At 44.9% G+C, this 20,300-nt stretch overlaps 1 protein-coding gene and 1 pseudogene across 1 annotated transcript; both read left to right on the top strand.

Annotated features, from left to right (window-relative positions):
- Window positions 1-3,637: 3,637 nt before the first annotated feature.
- On the top strand, window positions 3,638-15,121 carry LOC129813862 (cerebellin-1-like; annotated as a pseudogene).
- A 302-nt stretch (window positions 15,122-15,423) lies between these two features.
- Window positions 15,424-19,232, top strand: LOC129813859 (uncharacterized). The gene is made up of 2 exons (XM_055866440.1): window positions 15,424-15,721; window positions 16,525-19,232. The coding sequence occupies exons 1-2, from the start codon at window positions 15,536-15,538 to the stop codon at window positions 18,223-18,225; spliced, it is 1,887 nt and encodes a 628-aa protein (XP_055722415.1). The 5' UTR covers window positions 15,424-15,535; the 3' UTR covers window positions 18,226-19,232.
- The last annotated feature ends 1,068 nt before the right edge of the window (window positions 19,233-20,300 follow it).

Here is a 20,300-nt window from a genome sequence, read left to right as displayed (position 1 = left end):
AAACCAACCTAGAAATACAAAACATAGACTGCCCACCCAAAACACACGCTCTGACCATAAACACATACAAAAACAACATAAAACAGGTCAGGACCGTTACAGAACCCCCCCCTCAAGGTGCGAACGCCGGGCGCACCAGCACAAAGTCCAGGGGAGGGTCTGGGTGGGCAGTTGACCACGGTGGTGGCTCCGGCTCTGGACGCTGTCCCCACACCACCATAGTCACTCCCCGCTTCTGTCTTCCCCTCCCCATGACCACCCTAAAACCAACATCCCCTAAATGAACGGCCAGCACCGGGAGAAGGGGCAGCACCGGGAGAAGGGGCAGCACCGGGAGAAGGGGCAGCACCGGGACAAGGGGCAGCACCGGGACAAGGGGCAGCACCGGGACAAGGGGCAGCACCGGGACAAGGGGCAGCACCGGGACAAGGGGCAGCACCGGGACAAGGGGCAGCACCGGGACAAGGGGCAGCACCGGGACAAGGGGCAGCACCGGGACAAGGGGCAGCACCGGGACAAGGGGCAGCACCGGGACAAGGGGCAGCACCGGGACAAGGGGCAGCACCGGGACAAGGGGCAGCACCGGGACAAGGGGCAGCATCGGGACAAGGGGCGGCAGGTCCTGGCTGAGGGACTCCGGCAGGTCCTGGCTGAGGGACTCCGGCAGGTCCTGGCTGAGGGACTCCGGCAGGTCCTGGCTGAGGGACTCCGGCAGGTCCTGGCTGAGGGACTCCGGCAGGTCCTGGCTGAGGGACTCCGGCAGGTCCTGGCTGAGGGACTCCGGCAGGTCCTGGCTGAGGGACTCCGGCAGGTCCTGGCTGAGGGACTCCGGCAGGTCCTGGCTGAGGGACTCCGGCAGGTCCTGGCTGAGGGACTCCGGCAGGTCCTGGCTGAGGGACTCCGGCAGGTCCTGGCTGAGGGACTCCGGCAGGTCCTGGCTGAGGGACTCCGGCAGGTCCTGGCTGAGGGACTCCGGCAGGTCCTGGCTGAGGGACTCCGGCAGGTCCTGGCTGGACGGACTCCGGCAGGTCCTGGCTGGACGGCTCCGGCAGGTCCTGGCTGGACGGCTCCGGCAGGTCCTGGCTGGACGGCTCCGGCAGGTCCTGGCTGGACGGCTCCGGCAGGTCCTGGCTGGACGGCTCCGGCAGGTCCTGGCTGGACGGCTCCGGCAGGTCCTGGCTGGACGGCTCCGGCAGGTCCTGGCTGGACGGCTCCGGCAGGTCACGGCAGGACGGCTCCGGCAGGTCACGGCAGGACGGCTCCGGCAGGTCACGGCAGGACGGCTCCGGCAGGTCACGGCAGGACGGCTCCGGCAGGTCACGGCAGGACGGCTCCGGCTGGTCACGGCAGGACGGCTCCGGCAGGTCACGGCAGGACGGCTCCGGCTGGTCACGGCAGGACGGCTCCGGCTGGTCACGGCAGGACGGCTCCGGCTGGTCACGGCAGGACGGCTCCGGCTGGTCACGGCAGGACGGCTCCGGCTGGTCACGGCAGGACGGCTCCGGCTGGTCACGGCAGGACGGCTCTGGCGCTAGGCAGACGGCAGACTCTGGCCGGCTGAGACGCACTATAGGCCTGGTGCGTGGCACCGGAACTGGAGGTACCGGGCTGAGGGCACGCACCTCAGGGCGAGTGCGGGGAACAGGAACTGGGCACACTGGACTCTCGTGGCGCACTCTAGGCCTGGTGCGTGGTACCGGAACTGGAGGTACCGGGCTGGAGACACGCACCATAGGGAGAGTGCGTGGAAGAGGAACAGGGCTCTGGAGATGCACTGGAAGCCTGGTGCGTGGTGTAGGCACTGGTGGTACTGAGCTGGGGTGGGAAGGTGGCGCCGGATATACCGGACCGTGAAGGAGGACACGTGCTCTTGAGCACCGAGCCTCCCCAACCTTACCAGGTTGAATGGTCCCCGTAGCCCTGCCAGTGCGGCGAGGTGGAATACCCCGCACTGGGCTATGCAGGCGAACCGGGGACACCACCTGTAAGGCTGGTGCCATGTACGCCGGCCCGAGGAGACGTACTGGAGACCAGATACGTTGGGCCGGCTTCATGGCACTCGGCTCGATGCCCAACCTAGCCCTCCCAGTGCGGCAAGGTGGAATAGCCCGCACTGGGCTAAGCACGCGTACTGGGGACACCGTGCGCTTTACCGCATAACACGGTGTCTGACCAGTACGACGCCCTCTTACTCCACGGCAAGCCCGGGGAGTTGGCTCAGGTATCCAACCCGGCTTCGCCACACTCCCCTTTAGCCCCCCCCCCAAGAAATTTTTGGGTGAGCCTCTCGGGCTTCCAGCCTCTCATACGTGCTGCCTCCTCATACCAGCGCGCCTGGGCTGTGGCTGCCTTCCTCTCCTCCCGAGAGCGGCGATTCTCTCCAACCCTTCCCCAGGGTCCCTTTCCGTCCATGATCTCCCAAGACCATTCCTCCTGTGTCCAGTGCCTTAGTTCCTTTTCTCTCTCCTCAATCCGCTTGGTCCTGTTATGGTGGGTGTTTCTGTAAAGACAGTCAATGTTGTTCTCCCCCTTAGACGAGAAGGAGCATGGATAGGACCAAGATGCGGATTGAGGGAAATAAGCCATCTTTTAATGACAACAGCAAACAAGACACTACAAAACTACAAAACAACAAATGTGACTAACCTTCAACCGTCCTGTGAGGACACAGGAACAAACACCCACAAAACCCCAGTGAAACCCTGGCTGCCTTAGTATGACTCTCAATTAGAGACAAACGATACACACCTGTCTCTAATTGAGAATCATACCAGGCCGAACACAAAAACCAACCTAGAAATACAAAACATAGACTGCCCACCCAAAACACACGCCCTGACCATAAACACATACAAAAACAACATAAAACAGGTCAGGACCGTTACAATGTGGCACTATGTGACAGTTGTGTCATGTTGACTGGATGTCCTTTGAGTGGTGGACCATTTTTTTATACACACAGGAAACTGAAAAACCCAGCAGTGTGAAAAAAACAGCAGGGTTGCAGTTCTTGACACACAAACCGTTGCGCCTGGCACCTACTACCATACCCTGTTCAAAGGCACTTAAATATTTTGTATTGCCGATTCACACTTTGAATGGCACATATACACAATCCATGTTTCAATTGTCTCAAGGCTTACAAATCCTTCGTTATCCCGTCCCCTCCCTTTCGTCTACACTGATTGAAGTGACAGCAATAATGCATCATAGACTGAGCAGGTGAATCTAAGTGAAGGCAATGTCATGAAAAGAGCATGTGTTCCTAATGTTTTGTACACTCTGTTTACGTAGGCTATTAAATTGAAAAGTATTCACTTGAAGATGGTCAAGGTATGACCTTCAACAAAATAACCTTCAATATTAAAACATCTCAGATGCAATACTTTCCCTGGCACTTTTCATTGTTAGAGAAACATCTAGTGAGAGCGCAGTGGGTCCTCTGGCATGGCCATTTAGATGCCTGTTTCAAAGGGAGGTGTCTGATACTGTAAAATGGGAGAACAGAGAAGAGAAAGGTTACTAGGAATGTGTTGCTATCACTCTATCTCTAAGGACAAATTACTGACTTCAACTGATATGGAAAGCAAGGAAGACACCTTTCAAACTGAAACAGGTGATATCCTCATCTCTTTTTTTTATTAACATAAACATAGACTCCAGGATTGTACTACAGTATTCAGTGAATAAATGCCTAGTTTTGCAAATCCCTACATTGCTTGTGTTTAAAGTCTCAGATCATTCAGGAAGACTGTTCATCTTCTGACTGTTTATTGAATATTTTTGGACCAACTCTATTAAACAAACCGTGTTGGGTCCGTGTGAGGGTCCGTGTTGGGTCCGTTTGGGTCCGTGTGAGGGAGTGCATGGGTGTTTGAAGAGCGAGTGTAAGGTTGTTTTACAAGGTTGTTTATAACCTGGTTAATCACTAAAGTCGAAGAGAGTGTGATCATCAGAGATGTGTCAGTGTCTTTTTACACTTGAATTTACGAAATGTAGAGAGATTATTTTAGGAAAGGGAATCACATAAACAGAGTATAAAGTCTAAAATGTTGTTCTACATGTAACTGACAAAATAAAGGAAACACCAATTTAGTGTCTTAATAGGGCATTGGGCTACGATGAGTTGCCAAAACAGATTCAATGTGCCTTGGCAAAGATTCTACAAGTGTTGGAGGGATGCGATACCATTATTCCACAAGAAATTCCATCATTTGGTGTTTTGTTGATGGTGGTGGAAAAAGCTGTCTCAGGGACCGCTCCAGAATCTCCTGTAACAATCTCCCATAAGATTGTGTGACTGAGACGGCCAATGCACATCGTGAAACATCAGCAAGTTAAGCAGTCTTGGTCACTAAAGCCACTGCCAAACGTGCACCAACAATCACCCCTCTTTCAAAGTCACTTGAGATCTCTTCTAGCCATGGTAGCCAAAATAATGGGCAACTGGGCCTGCCCAGCATTTTTATACATGACCCTAAGCATGATGGGATGTTAATTCCACACCTGTGTGGAAGCACCTGCTTTCAATATACTTTGAATTCCTTATTTACTCAAGTGTTACCTTTATTTGGGCATTTACCTGTATGTATACTATCAATACTGGATAGCAAGGACAAATAAACATTTGGGTGTGTTCCAATCTACTTCATCATTGCACAAGACCTGAGAGAGAGAATGAAAAACGGAGGGAGGGAGGGATAAATTGAGAAAGGTAAAGATAGGGCACCTGTGAGGAATCTTGGCATTGGCTACCAGAAAAGCTTATGAAGAGGAGGATGAAGAGGAGAATATTGTTAGTGGGGGAGCAGGGGAGGATGTACAATCCAGGAGGTAGTGAGAAAGAAAGATGGAGTGGGGGAGCAACTCCACTGAGAGACCATCTTTCACGTGCTATTTCCCTCCTGATGTTCAACATGCCCCCCTCCTCCTCTCACCCACCATGTTATCAAATCAAATTAAAATCAAATCAAATGTATTTATATAGCCCTTCTTACATCAGCTGATATCTCAAAGTGCTGTACAGAAACCCAGCCTAAAACCCCAAACAGCAAGCAATGCAGGTGTAGAAGCACGGTGGCTAGGAAAAACTCCCTAGAACGGCCAAAACCTAGGAAGAAACCTAGAGAGGAACCAGGCTATGAGGGGTGGCCAGTCCTCTTCTGACTGTGCCGGGTGGAGATTATAACAGAACATGGCCAAGATGTTCAAATGTTCATAAATGACCAGCATGGTCAAATAATAATAATCACAGTAGTTGTCGAGGATGCAGCAAGTCAGCACCTCAGGAGTAAATGTCAGTTGGCTTTTCATAGCCGATCATTAAGAGAATCTCTACCACTCCTGCGGTTTCTAGAGAGTTGAAAACAGCAGGTCTGGGACAGGTAACACGTCCGGTGAACAGGTCAAGGTTCCATAGCCGCAGGCAGAACAGTTGAAACTGGAGCAGCAGCACGGCCAGGTGGACACTTATCACTCAGTGTCTCTGTCCTTCTCTTTCATTTACTCACTTAATTCCTCAGGTGTTTATCTTTTCACATCTAAATATATGGTTACTGTATATCACACAGAGAAGATGGCACTTCATCCAGCCATCCTGCCCCCTACTGTCGCAGTTGCAAACAAGCACAGAATCCACAGGAGAGACATCTGTGAGAACAGAGTGAGTGAGAGAGAGAGAGGAAGGGACGGACAGACAGATCATGTGGGGGGAGTTAGAGGAAGTGACTGCATGTGTTCTGAATTTGGCTCCTGCTGCTGAACACTAATAACCCCAAAACCTCCTGGTTGTCAGTCCTACCTGACTCACCTCTGTTTTTATTACCTGGAGAATTCCTACATAGGGTCTACACTAGGTGGGATAGAGACTGCTGTCTTAGATCAGGGTGTTCGACCAAGTTCAACCAATTGAGGACCCTAATGATCCTGCTAAAAATCAGACACATCAACATAATTTAGGGCCAGAGTAGGCAAAGGACAGAATATCTATTGATTTAAAAGTCGTACACCTCTTTTGCTTGAGCATGTGTATCTATGTCTCTAAGTAACATTCCTCCATAATTGAATCAATCACAGATTTACATTCAAAACATAGCCAATTAAAAGCATGTATCCCAGGCTGGTTCATCCTTCCAACTTCGAGTCCACAGTGCCCCTAGTGCTGCTGCTCCTATAGGGGCCTCTAGGGGCCCAGGCCCAGAATGACACAGAACCGATCGTCCTGGAAGGGAAGTGTTTGGTGATCTGTGACTCCACTCCCAACTCTGAGCCAGCGGGAAATGCCCTGGGCATGTCAGTACGCTCAGGCACAGGCCGGGTGGCCATCTCTGCCACCCGCCAGACCAACCATGAGCCCACAGACATGAGCAACCGCCACCATGATCATCTACTTCGACCAGGTGAACAAATGGAAAGAAACATTGACCATGTAAAGTATCACATCAGCAGGTGAAGTTGACTCATGCTTTCTGATTCTGATGAATGAATTCCCTTTGGTTGTTGATTGATTTTTCTTTGATTGATCATTGATGAATGATTGATTTCTATACCTTATCAAAAACATGAGCTGGCGCACACCCAGATAAAATTATTTTATGTAGAGGTGCTGACTAACGGCGAATAAACTATAAGCTATAAAATAAAGAGAGTCGCACACTATATAAACTCAGGAAGAAAAAAACGTATATTTTTCAGGACCCAGTCTTTCAAAGATAATTTGTAAAAATCCAAATAACTTCACAGATCTTCATTGTAAAGGGTTTAAACACTGTTTCCCATGCTTGTTCAAAGAACCATAAACAATTAATGAACATGCAACTGTGGAACGTTCATTAAAACCTGTCTAGGACACACGTTCCGCTAGCGGAACCCCCCCCCCCACCCCCCACATTCCACTGAAAAGGCAGCGCAGGAAATTCAAAAATATTTTTGGGAAATATTTAACTTCCACACATTAACAAGTCCAATACAGCAAATGAAAGATAAACATCTTGTGAATCCAGCCAACAGTTCCAATTTTTAAAATGTTTTACAGCGAAAACACAACATATATTTATGTTAACTCACCACCAAATCCAAAAAAACACAGACATTTTCTTCACAGCAAAGATAGCTTTCACAAAACACACAAATAGAGATAAAATTAATCACTAACCTTTGAACATCTTCATCAGATGAGTCATATGACATGATGTTACACAATACATTTATGTTTTGTTCGATAATGTGCATATATATATATATATATATATATATATATATATATAAAAATAATCTCAGTTTACATTGGCGCGTTACGTGCAGTAATGTTTTGATTCCAAAACATCCAGTGATTTTGCAGAAATACTCATAATAAACATTGATAATGCAAATGTTATTCACAGAATTAAAGATAAACTTATCCTCTATGCAACCGCTGTGTCAGATTTCAAAATAAACTTTACGGAAAAAGAATAATCTGAGAACGGCGCTCAGAGCACAATCCAGCCAAAGAAATAGTCACCATTTTGGCGTCAACAGAAGCTACAAAAACACTATAAATATGCACTTACCTTCGAATAACTTCATCAGAAGGCACTCCCAGGATTCCCAGTTCGGCAATAAATGACTGAAAAGTTCCACCAAGCCCATCATTTAGCCACTTGTTGTTAGCATGTTCAGCCCACGAATCCATTTTCATGACGCACGAGCAATCCCTCCAGACAAAAACTCAAAAAGTTCCGTTACAGGTCGTAGAAACAAGTCAAATGATGTATGCAATCCATATTTAGTATGTGTTTAACATTAATCATCAATAAGGATCCAACCGGAGAATTTCATTGTCTGAAGAAAGAGCATTGGAACGAGAGCACTCTCTCTCGCTCGCGCGCAAAATGGGACTGAGAATTTCTGAAGACCACTCAGTAAAATAGCTCCTATGAGCCCCTCCTTTATAGTAGAATCATATAACCAAAATCTAAAGACGGTGACATCTAGTGGAAGCCCTAGGAAGTATTTGCTCATCCATAACTATAATGGGTATCATTTGGCACTGTTTTGAAAATCGAGTTCTCACTTCCTGTTTGGAAATCTTCTCAGGTTTTTGTCTGCCAAATGAGTTCTGTTATACTTACAGACATAATTCAAACAGTTTTAGAAACTTCAGAGTGTTTTCTATACAATATTAATAATAATATGCATGTATTACCTTCTGGGGCAGAGTAGGAGGAAATTAAATTTGGGCACGCAATTTGTTCAAAGTGGAAACGCTGCCCCCTGTCCCGTTAAGACACTAACAGCTTACAGACGGTAGGCAATTAAGGTCACAGTTATGAAAACTTAGGACACTAAAGAGACCTTTCTACAGACCCAGAGTCCCTGCTCATCTGCGTGAACATGCCTTAGGCATGCTGCAAGGAGGCATGAGGACTGCAGATGTGGCCAGGGCAATAAATTGCAATGTCCGTACTGTGAGACGCCTAAGACAGCGCTACAGGGAGACAGGACGGACAGCTGATCATCCTCACAGTGGCAGACCACATGTAACAACACCTGCACAGGATTGGTACATCTGAACATCACACCTGCGGGACAGGTACAGGATGGCAACAACAACTGCCCGAGTTACACCAGGAACGCACAATCCCTGCATCAGTGCTCAGACTGTCCGCAATAGGCTGAGAGCGGCTGGACTGAGGGCTTGTAGGCTTGTTGTAAGGCAGGTCCTCACCAGACATCACCGGCAACAACGTCGGCTATGGGCACAAACCCACCGCCATTGGACCAGACAGGACTGGCAAAAGTGCTCTTCACTGACAAGTCACGGTTTTGTCTCACCAGGGGTGATGGTCGGATTCACGTTTATCGTCAAAGGAATGAGCGTTACACCAAGGCCTGTACTCTGGAGCGGGATCTATTTGGCGGTGGAGAGTCCGTCATGGTCTGGGGCGGTGTGTCACAGCATCATCGGACGGAGCTTGTTGTCATTGCAGGCAATCTCAACGCTGTGTGTTACAGGGAAGACATCCTCCTCCTTCGTGGTACCCTTCCTGCAGGCTCATCCTGACATGACCCTCCAGCATGACAATGCCACCAGCCATACTGCTTGTTCTGTGCGGGACTTCCTGCAAGACAGGAATGTCAGTGTTCTGCCATGGCCAGCAAAGAGCCCGGATCTCAATCCCATTGAGCACATCTGGGACCTGTTGGATCGGAGGATGAGGGCTAGGGCCATTCCCCCCAGAAATGTCCGGGAACTTGCAGGTGCCTTGGTGGAAGAGTGGGGTAACATCTCACAGCAAGAACTGGCAAATCTGGTGCAGTCCATGAGTAGGAGATGCACTGCAGTACTTAATGCAGCTGGTGGCCACACCAGATACTGACTGTTACTTTTGATTTTGACCCCCCCTTTGTTCAGGGAAACATTATTCAATTTATGTTAGTCACATGTCTGTGGAAATTGTTCAGTTTAAGACTCAGTTGTTGAATCTTGTTATGTTCATACAAATATTTACACATGTTAAGTTTGCTGAAAATAAACACAGTTGACAGTGAGAGGACGTTTCTTTTTTTGCTGAGTTTATAAACTCCCAGTAAATGATTGGGTAAATCACCAACGTTTCGGCATCACTGTGCCTTCTTCAGGGTGATTTCTATACCACCACTCCCCATCTCTCTTATTCTCCTGTATTAGTTCTCTCCCTTTCTCTTCTTACCTCAGATCCTGGTGAATGTGGGCAATCACTTTGACCAGGAGAGCAGTGTCTTCCTAGCCCCCAGGAGGGGAGTCTACAGCTTCAACTTCCATGTTGTGAAGGCCTATAACAGACAAACTATCCAAGTGAGATACACACCACACATACATCATATGTAGCAATCACACATGTCTCACATACGGTTAGTTATTTGGCATTGAGACTCTGTGGTTCTTCTTCCCCAGGTTAGTCTGATGGTGAATGGGTGGCCAATGATCTCAACCTTCGCTGGGGACCAGAATGTGACGCGGGAGGCAGCCACCAACGAAGGCCTGGTCATCATGGAGAGGGGAGACAAGACCTACCTCAAACTGGAGAGGGGAAACCTGATGGGCGACTGGAAGTATTTCACCTCCTCCGGCTTTTTGGTTTTTCCCTTATAGGGAGACAGTCAGCAGGAGGGAGAGGAGGACAGAGGGAAAGGACAGAGAGAAAAGGGGATGAGAGAGGACAGAGGGAAATACGGAGTGAAAGAGCGATAGGGTCGGAAAACGGTTCGACTGAGAAAGAGATAGGATTTCACGTCTAAGAGAGGCAATTATAGATGAGAGATGGAGCGAAACAGAAAGACGTAATGAACATTGATAGCTGCGGGTATGTGAATTGTCTCATACCGTGTCCAGTTTATGTGTAACTTGTCCTGTAGGATGGAGGATTGAGAGACTATTTTTGTTCAGATACCAGAGTTGATGATGAACAGTATCTGCAATCAATTTGTATCTTTTTCAGTTTCACTTTTAAAAGTAATAAGATAAGTAAATAATGTAGCCCTTAAAACATGGCAAGACCTGAATACAACATTCGATTAACATTTGGATCTCTGGTATTTTTACCTGTCAATCTGGCCAGCTCCATGGTTTCCTGTTTTGTTTAACCTGTTTTTCTTGTGATGGATTATATTCCCTATTGGCATGTATGTGTTTTGCGGAGTGAATACTTCTTATGAAGATTTTAAAAAGTTATATTAAAATTAATATATACATTAGCTCTTTAGAAGTCATTAGAAGTACTATGTGAATTAGATTATTATTTTTGTTTTATGCATGTTACATTGCATGTTACATTAGGTTACAGAGTATCAATATTCACTCTTGTGTTCTTCATTGATGTCACGACTTCTGCCGAAGTCGTTGCCTCTCCTTGTCCGGGCGGTGTTCGGCGGTCGACTTCACCGGTCTTCTAGTCATCATCAATCCATTTTTCATTTTCCATTGGTTTTGTCTTGTCTTCCCACACACCTGTTGTCAATCCCATTCATTACCTGTTGTGTATTTAACCCTCTGTTTCCCTTCATGTGTTTGTCAGAGATTGTTCGTTGTCATGTGTTGTGTTAATTGTGTATAGGTGTGCGACGGGTCTTCGTACCCAGATTTGTTTTTTATATTTTTTCCGTGAGTGTTATGGAGCAGATTACTAGGACTTTAATTAAAGTACTCCATTCTACACTCTATTTGACTCTCCTGCGCCTGACTTCCTCTGCCACTTATACACGCCATTGTGACAATTGAACCAGTATCATGACAGCTGTTTGTAAATATAGCTCTCACCACCAGAGTTGGCATGGTGGCAGGGCATTGGCAAGTGTGGAGAGCATTAGCATAGTGAATAACGGATACTCCTCATAGGGCGAACAGTCATGCACAAACAGATGGAGGCTTTGGCGAGGACACAAGCACGTCCTCGCCGGACTCCTGTGGATCAAGTGTGGTGTGCTGTCACAACTAGTCAGTCACGCTTCCCTAGTTAGGGGTTCAGCAGCTAAACTGGTGAAACCCTATTGTATTTGTTAGCATTTATTATTATGGGTTCAGCAAGCATAGGCTGCTAAAGACCTATTTTTATTATTCCAGTTCATTATTATAATGTATATTTCCGTGAGATGGTAATGCCTACAAAGGTGCAACTTAACATGACGGTAAAGTCCCGTGTGCCACACCCTCTCTTGCAATTCCCTGCCAATTGGCCAGATGGTGGCACTATAACAAGCGATTAAAATACAAACTTTGGAAACTCACACCCCTCACAACGTAACCTACGGTCATGAAATTCGATACATAGGTCTCTTTCCTCACAAGAAACACCTTTTCCTCAAGGACCCATAACGTCCGCCATGTTGGATTTTCTGCCATTTAGAATTTTGTGAAAAGCACTTAAAATTCTACCACTCTGGCACCGAATGACCAATCTAAAAGAAACTTGATACATGTCATGTATTGGCCAAGGTCTCTGAAAGCATTTTTTTCCAGACTATACTCAACCTATGCAAGCACATTCAGATCAACCCCATAGTGGCGCTATAACTGGCACATGTTTATATTACTTGATCTGTTTGACCGAGTGATGAAATTTGGCACACAAGCTCAGGGACATGCATCTAGTTAATCTCTAAAGCATGGTTTAGTTAGGTTTTAAGCTCTTTGCTCATAGTGGCCATATTGTTTGAGCTAGAGTCTTGGAAAATGTTGCGTTTAAAAACATGGGTACATGCTGTAGATGCTATGTACCAAATTTGATGCTGATCAGTCCAGCGGTCCTCAATATCATTGAAAATGTTCCAAAATACCTCAAAAGCATTATATTGCATGATCAGTTTGATTTTGATTTCTGATATTTGTCAAGCGTAATAAATAGTACAGAAGTAACTTGTCATTGGGGAATCCGTAAACATTTGATGGTGGCACAGTGGACGCACAGCTGAACCCTGGCAACGCAGCTTGCTGCATTAATTAGTATTCCTCTACTTCTGTAACGCCAAATTAAAATGCAAATTCCTGTGAGATTATAAGGCCTAGGAGGATGCAACCTGGTATGACGGTAAAGGTCCAAGGGCCACACCCTCCCCTGCAATGTCTTGCCAATAGGCCACATGGTGGTGCTATAACAATCGATTTAACATGCAAACTTTGAAAAGGCACAACCCTCACCCCGTTTGACCTAGTCATGAAATTCGGTATGTAGGTCCCGCTCCTCACAATGAACAAATTTGCCTCAAGGAACCATAAGGTCTGCCATGATGGATTTTCCGCCATTTTTTATTTTGTGAAAAATACTTTAAAAGCTTCTCCTCTGGCACCGAATAACCGATCTGTATGTAATTTCATATGTGGCATCTATGTACAAAGTTCTCCCAACACAACATTTTCCAGACTAGTACCTGAAACAACATGGCCGCTATTGACCAGTAAGCATTCACATGGGCGCGGTCTGGCACATAATTGCATATAAATCAATCACGGATATTCATATTGTAACAAAACTTGGTACACATGTTCCAAACACTGTGAAGACTCAACATATTCAAGCACATCGTCCACACAGTGGCACTATAAAGGGCACATGTTTATATACCTTAGTTTGTTCGATTCAGTGATTACACTTGGCACAAATGCTCAGGTATATGAGTCTAGCTAACCTGTAAAGTGTGGTTCAGTTATGCCGCATGGTGGCGCTGTTGGACATGAAAAAAATTTCATGCAAGCTCATTGGCTCATAGTGGCCATATAGTTTGAGTTAAAATCATGGAAAATGTTGCGTTTAAAGACATAGGGACAGAGATGATGGACACCAGATTTGGTGCCCAGCGGCCCTGAAGAAGATGTTTCAAGTAATCAACATCATTGAGGTATTTTGGACCATTTTCAAAAGTTTAAAACAGGGACGGGAAACTAAAGTCATCAGGGGCCGGATAGATGTCACACTTTTTCCTCATCCTTACCAAACACAGCATATTAAAGTAATTGTATTCTAAAGTGAAGATCATGATTAGTTGATTATTGGAATCAGTTGTGTTAGCTGGGGCTGGGGCAAAAGAGTGACACCAAACAGGCCCCTGAGGACTGGAGTTGCCCATACCTGCTTTGAAATGTCATTGGAGACAGACTATTCAGTCATGCCTAGATGGGATAGTTTTTGTCCCCCCCAAAATGTGTGCCTTTTAGATAACCCTAACTATTCTACTAACTCTTTAGCTACCCTCCAAGCTCATCATTAAGATCGGCCCCTGGGTCTGAACCTTGCACTGTGCAACTGGGTCCTGGACTTCCTGACGGGTCACCCCCAGGTGGTGAAGGTAGGAAACAACACCTCCACTTCGCTGATCCTCACACAGGGGCCCAACAACGGTGCGTGCTCAGCCCCCTCCTGTATTCCCTGTTCACACATGACTGCATGGCCACACACGCCTCCAACTCAATCATCAAGTTGCAGACAACACAACAGTAATAGGCCTGATTAACATCAATGACAAGACAGCCTACAGAGAGGTGAAGGCCATGGGAGTTTGGTGCCAGGAAAATAACCTCTCACTCAATGTCAACAAAATAAAGAAGCTGATCGTGGACTTCAGGAAACAGCAGAGGGAGCACGCCCCTATCCACATCGACGGGACCCAGTGGAGCAGGTGGAAAGCTTCAAGTTCCTCGGCGTACACATCACTGACGATCTGAAATGGTCCACCCACACACACGTGGTGAAGAAGGCGCAACAGCGCCTCTTCAACCTCAGGAGTCTGAAGAAATGTGGCTTGGCACCTAAAACCCTCACAAACTTTTACAGATGCACAATTGAGAGCATCCTGTCGGGCTGTATCACCGCCTGGTACGGCAACTGCACCGCCCTCAATCGCAGCACTCTCCAGAGGGTGGTGCGGTCTGCCCAATGCATCACCAGGGGAAAAATACCTGCCCTCCAGGACACCTACACCACCCGATGTCACACCTACACCACCCGATGTCACACCAAAAAAATCATCAAGGACAACAACCACCCGAGCCACTGCCTGTTCACCCCACTATCATCCAGAAGGCGAGGTCAGTACAGGTGCATCAAAGCTGGGACCGAGAGACTGAAAACAGATTCTATCTCAAGGCCATCAGACTGTTAAATAGCCATCACTAGGTGGCTTCCACCCGGTTACGTAACCATGCACTTTGGAGGCTGCTGCCCCATATACATACTTGAAATCAATGGCCACTTTAATAATGTGTTCATATTTTTGCTTTACTCATCTCATATGTATATACTGTATTCTATTCTACTGTATTTTAGTCTATGCCACTCCAACATTGTTCATCCTAATATTTATATATTCCTTAATTCCATTCTTTTACTTTTAGGTTGTGCATATTATGTGTATTCTTGTGAATTGTTAGATATTACTGCACTGTCAGAGCTAGAAACACAAGCATTTTGCTACACCCGCAATAACATCTGCTAAACATGTGTATGTGACAAATAAAATTTGATTTGAACCTGCTGCATAAATTCTCTTAAACCTACAACCTTTGGGGTGGCAGGTAGCCTAGTGGTTATAGTGTTGGGCCAGTAACTGAAAGGTTGCTACATCAAATCCTTGAATAGACAAGCTAAAAATCTGTCGTTCTATCCCTGAACAAGGCAGTTAACCCACTGTTCCCCGGTAGGCTGTCATTGTAAATAAGAATTTGTTCTTCTTGATTTGCCTAGTTAAATTTAAAAAATGAATACAACGAAAAGTTATATTTGACAAAATATGTATCCCTTCTAGAAAAACTCACTATTGGGGAAGTAATTATACCCAGGTGCCACATCAATATCATCTCCTAAATTGTGATCATACACGACTGTAATAAAGACCATTTGGAACAAAGCCACAAACACACAGGGGGCTGGGTTACTTCGGTAGAAAGTAACCAATGGTAGTAACGCATTACAAGTAATCCGGATTACGTGGTTACGTAATCAGACTACCGCAGTGTGCTTTGTCTGTTTCCAGAAATTGCTGTCTCGCTCTAAATGCAACACATTGTACGGATAAATTGTTAAAAATGGATACCAGTATGGATACCGATACTCTTGCCACATCGTTCCACGTCTGGCGATATCGACAACATTTTATTTTCAAAGAAGTAAAAGACAAGAATATAATCGTTCAATGTGTTCTATGCAAACCCAAAATCCGCATGCTGTCTACCTCCAAGAACTCGACATCAAATCTGAAGAAACATTTAGAGGTTAGTAAATGCTTTCAATTAACATGTTGTATGGCGTGTTAAAAATGCAGATAGTTTAAACAAAATGTAGCCAAAGCCCGAATCAACTTTATATACCAGCTGTGGCCTAGCTACTACTCTGCTACCATCTCTTTCCCAATAAAGAATGAAGGCTTCACTGTGTTTTGATTGGGTGGCGGTGTATTTCGTCCAGCCCATAATACTGTCATTTCATTGGTTCCCACATGCGTCGCCATACCCCCGAAATACAATTACACGATCAGACAAAAAAGTATATTGGAAATGTAATTCGAACATTCTTAAACATTGCAATGAGTTGTCATTTTCACCTACTGAAAAATAACAACAAAGACAGCAACCACAACCACAAAACATTTGGGAAGGGGTGCGCTCTCAATAGAGCCATGTTCAAGAGCATCACATTTGTTAATTTGCTGACTGACTGATATATTTTGTGACTTGGCTAAGATTGTGTTTTGCATACAAATAAAGAAAGAAAGGGGTGAAAGTAAAAGGATCTTGCTAGTTTCACCTAGCCTGCTTCTTCCTATAAGTAAAGCTGGAGAGGAGGAGAGGATGCCACTTAAGACTTGAGATGCATGAAATGTATATCATATGGGTAAACGGGATTCTACTGGTGGTCAGTATGTAAGTGTGTGTTCACCTGCAGAAGCAATTGCATAAGGATGGGCTCTGTGTATATTGCAATAAATAGGTTGGGCAAATATTTTGGGCATTACAAATACAACAGATGTTCTGATATGTATGCTTCTGTATTAATGCATTTTATTTTTGTATTTCAGAGAAAGCATCCCAGCATGTATCTAAAGTCCCCTAAAGTTGAGATGAATGGACCAAATGGACCAACCACCTCAGACTCTCCTAAGGAGCCAAAGTACAAGAGATCCAAGCTGGAAAACCTAGTCCATCAAATGACGTCACAGCCAAAAGTGAACGCCCTGGTCTTCAACTTCATGGTGGATGATGTCCAATCGCTGTCTGTCTTGGAACAGCCTGCGTTCAGGAAGCTGATTGAAGGCTTAAGTGGAGGAAAGATGTCCATGACCCGAAATACATTTATCAATAGAATTGAGATGGCATTCTCCAAAATGAAGGATAAACTAAAGGAAAATCTGGACAGTGTACAATCAGTGTGCACTACAGCAGATATCTGGACAGCCCACAACAGAAGCTACATTGGGATGACATGTCATTGGATTGAGAAGAATGAGCTGGAGAGGAAGTCTGCTGCACTTGCCTGCGCCAGAATACGGGGCGCACACACATTTGATACAATTGCAGCCAAGATAAATGAGATTCATGTGGCCTACAATATTGAAAACAAACTTCAGGCTACTGTCACTGATAATGGCAGCAACTTCGTCAAAGTCTTTAAAGAGTTTTCAAAGGGGGACAATGAAAATGATGAAGATGACAATGTTGAATTTGAGGACGTGGGCAACATTCTTGACGGAGCAGATGAGGCCATGCACCTCTTTCTGCTGCCGCACCAGAAATGTGCATCACACGCATTGAATCTGATTGCCTCCCATGACCTAGCGCAAGCTCTATCACAGGGAGAAACTGCCCAAGTGTACTACAGCGCAATGGCCAAGTGTTCTGTAGTATGGAACAGGGTCCACCTATCCCCATTGACTATAGCAGCAGTGGAGGACATAGAGAAAATGAAATTGACTGCTCCTTGTGAGAGTCGCTGGAATTCTGAATACTGTGCAGTGGAAAAGATGGTTTCTCTCCCTGAAACAAAACTAATGGATGTTTGTGACAGCCTGGGGGTCCCAAGACTGCTATCTTACGAGATAGCATTTTTAAAAGAATACATAGATGTCTTCAAGCCACTTGCTTTTGCACTGGACCTCTTCCAAGGAGAGCAAAAATGTTTTCTTGGACTGGTCATACCAACGGTACTCACATTGAAGAAAAAGCTATGTGAGAAGAAAACTCTTACACTCTATCTCTTCGACGTAATCAACCCTGTTCTAGAAGCAATAGATTCCCGCTTCAAACAGCTGTTTGCTAGTCTGGATGCAAAAATGGCAACAGCGACTACTCCACAATTTCGTTTGTGGTGGCTACCAGAAGCTGAGAGAGAAGACATGCATTTGATGCTAGTAGCTGAGGCGACCCCAATGGAGCTGACTGATGGTGCACCAATCGGCAGCGACGATATGCAGTCAGAAGATGAATTCTTCAGTTTTGGCCCTGGGACCGGCAACAGTGACACAGAAGAGGAAGTCCGGAGGTACCTAGAGGGAACCAGCAAAAATCTCAGCTGCCTGAAATACTTCCCAAGAGTGAGAAAGCTGTTCCTCAAATTCAACACCATCCTACCTTCAAGTGCTCCTGTGGAGCGCCTCTTCAGTCATAACGGGAACATTCTCACCCCCCAAAGGAATGGTCTGACTGATGATCAGTTTGAGCAAGTTCTCCTTTTGCGTTACAACAGCAAAATATGCACACATGACAAAATATTCCCTGAATGAAAAAGGAATGTGATTTTTCTCACAGATTATGTATTAGAGGTGTATTCTTTGTTGTGTTTGTTAAGCTGTTTAAAAGTAATCAAAGGCTGTGTGTACTGAGGTTTAAACAGAGATTTATGTTTGAAAAATGTTTGTCTGCGTCACATATTATTATACTGAACGAAAATATAAGCACAACATGTAAAGTGTTGGTCCCATTTTTCTTGAGCTGAAATAAAATCCCAGAAATGTTCCATACACACAAAAAGCTTATTTCTCTCAAGTTTTGTTTACATCCCTGTTAGTTTCTCTCAAGTTTACATCCCTGTTAGTGACCATTTCTCCTTTGCCAAGATAATCCAGCCACCTGACAGGTGTGGCACATCAATAAGCTAATTAAATAGCATAATCATTACACAGGTGCACATTTTGCTGGGGAAAGTAAAAGGCCACTAAAATGTGCAGTTTTGTCACACAACACAATGTTGCAGGTTTTGAGAGAGAATGCAATTGGCATGATGACTGCAGGAATGTCCAACAGAGCTGTTACCATTTAATAGAATGTTCATGGCTGTGCTCCTGCCCAGTAATGTGAAATCCATAGATTAGGGCCTAATGAATTGATTTCAATTAACTGATTTCCTTCTATGAACTGTAACTCAGTAAAATATTTGAAATTGTTGCATGTTGCATTTATATTTTTGTTCAGTGTATGTGTATATATATATATATATATGTGTATATATTCTGAATATTGAGTTATGTACTAGTTGTTAAATGTCAACATAGTCTACTAGTTGTTAAATGTGAATGTTTACTTAACTATACTTGTCAGAACATTGAGTGTTCTTTACTAGTTGTTAAACGTGACAATCTACTTTTCTTTACTACTTTGCTTAAAAAAAATGTACACAAGGCTAATAGCCTACTTTTTACACGAGTACATTTGAAAATGAGTAACAAAAATAAAATGCAACGTGTTTATTTGTGCTTTTATTAAACATGAGGTTACCTTAAATATTTTAAAAGATGTAATGTAATTTGTATCAAGTAGGGTGGCAAAATTCCAGTACATTTCCCAAAATTCACAAGTTTTCCAGAAATCCTGGTTGGAGGATTACAGATATCCTGTTATTCCTTCCTGATTCCAACCAGGATTTCTGGAAAACAATGGCATTTGGGCAAGGTTGCTGGATTTTTGCAACTCCAGTATCCAGTAACTGATTTTCTGTGCTCCTACATGGCTTTGGAGACCTCCAAACAGAGGAACAGGTTCACACTCACAGTTTACACACACTATCACCTCTAGGCGGCAATGTTGAGTGTGTGTGTACTGGGAGTGTGAACCTGTTCCTCTGTTTGGAGGTCTCCAAAGCCATGTAGGAACACAAAAAATACGTTACTGGATACTAGGGCTGTAAAAATACAGTAACTGTTGGCAACCTATCTTTCATTTAGCAGGCCACTTTTACTATAATGTACCAGTTCAGTTTGTGTGTACCAGGAAAATAAAAACACAAGACAATACCCAGTTTCAACTTAAATAGAGAGCACCATACAGAAAATCATATACTTGGAGCATAATGGGGCAAAGGTGAGATGAGGGCATCTCATCAGGTGGCAGTTAATGGACAACTGGGCATTTGAAAGAATTGAGGTGAGGTGTCATATATTCCTCTGCTGCTAGTGATTTTGTTAGTGAATCCAGTGCTAATAATAATATATTTGATGGATGCACCTTCTAGAGACCATCACAACATAAGCCTCAAGGTGCATTTCAGTTTTGATTTAGTGTACAGAAATAATATAATTAAGAACATTTTAAAATAAGCATTGCATCTCCAGTCTAGGCACAGCTAAAATTTTGAGTGAAGGGTTATAACATTGAATCAACATGGTCACCTTTTGTAGAGGCTGAAAATATAAGAGGTCAAGTTGTATTATTGCCTGGATGGTTAACAAAACATTCCCCATTATTAGATACATTATGCAGGTAATAGGACATATCTTTACTTCTTATTCAAGTTAAACTTTTAGTAAACTGGTGGTTACTCGTTTATTTGGATGTTTGACAGCAAAATCCAACGTGTAGAACC

This window comes from Salvelinus fontinalis, chromosome 17, assembly GCF_029448725.1.
Source record: "Salvelinus fontinalis isolate EN_2023a chromosome 17, ASM2944872v1, whole genome shotgun sequence".
In the NCBI taxonomy this organism is placed as follows: domain Eukaryota; kingdom Metazoa; phylum Chordata; class Actinopteri; order Salmoniformes; family Salmonidae; genus Salvelinus; species Salvelinus fontinalis.
Note: the sequence above shows the minus strand (reverse complement) of the source record. Positions and strands in the feature narration are given on the sequence as shown.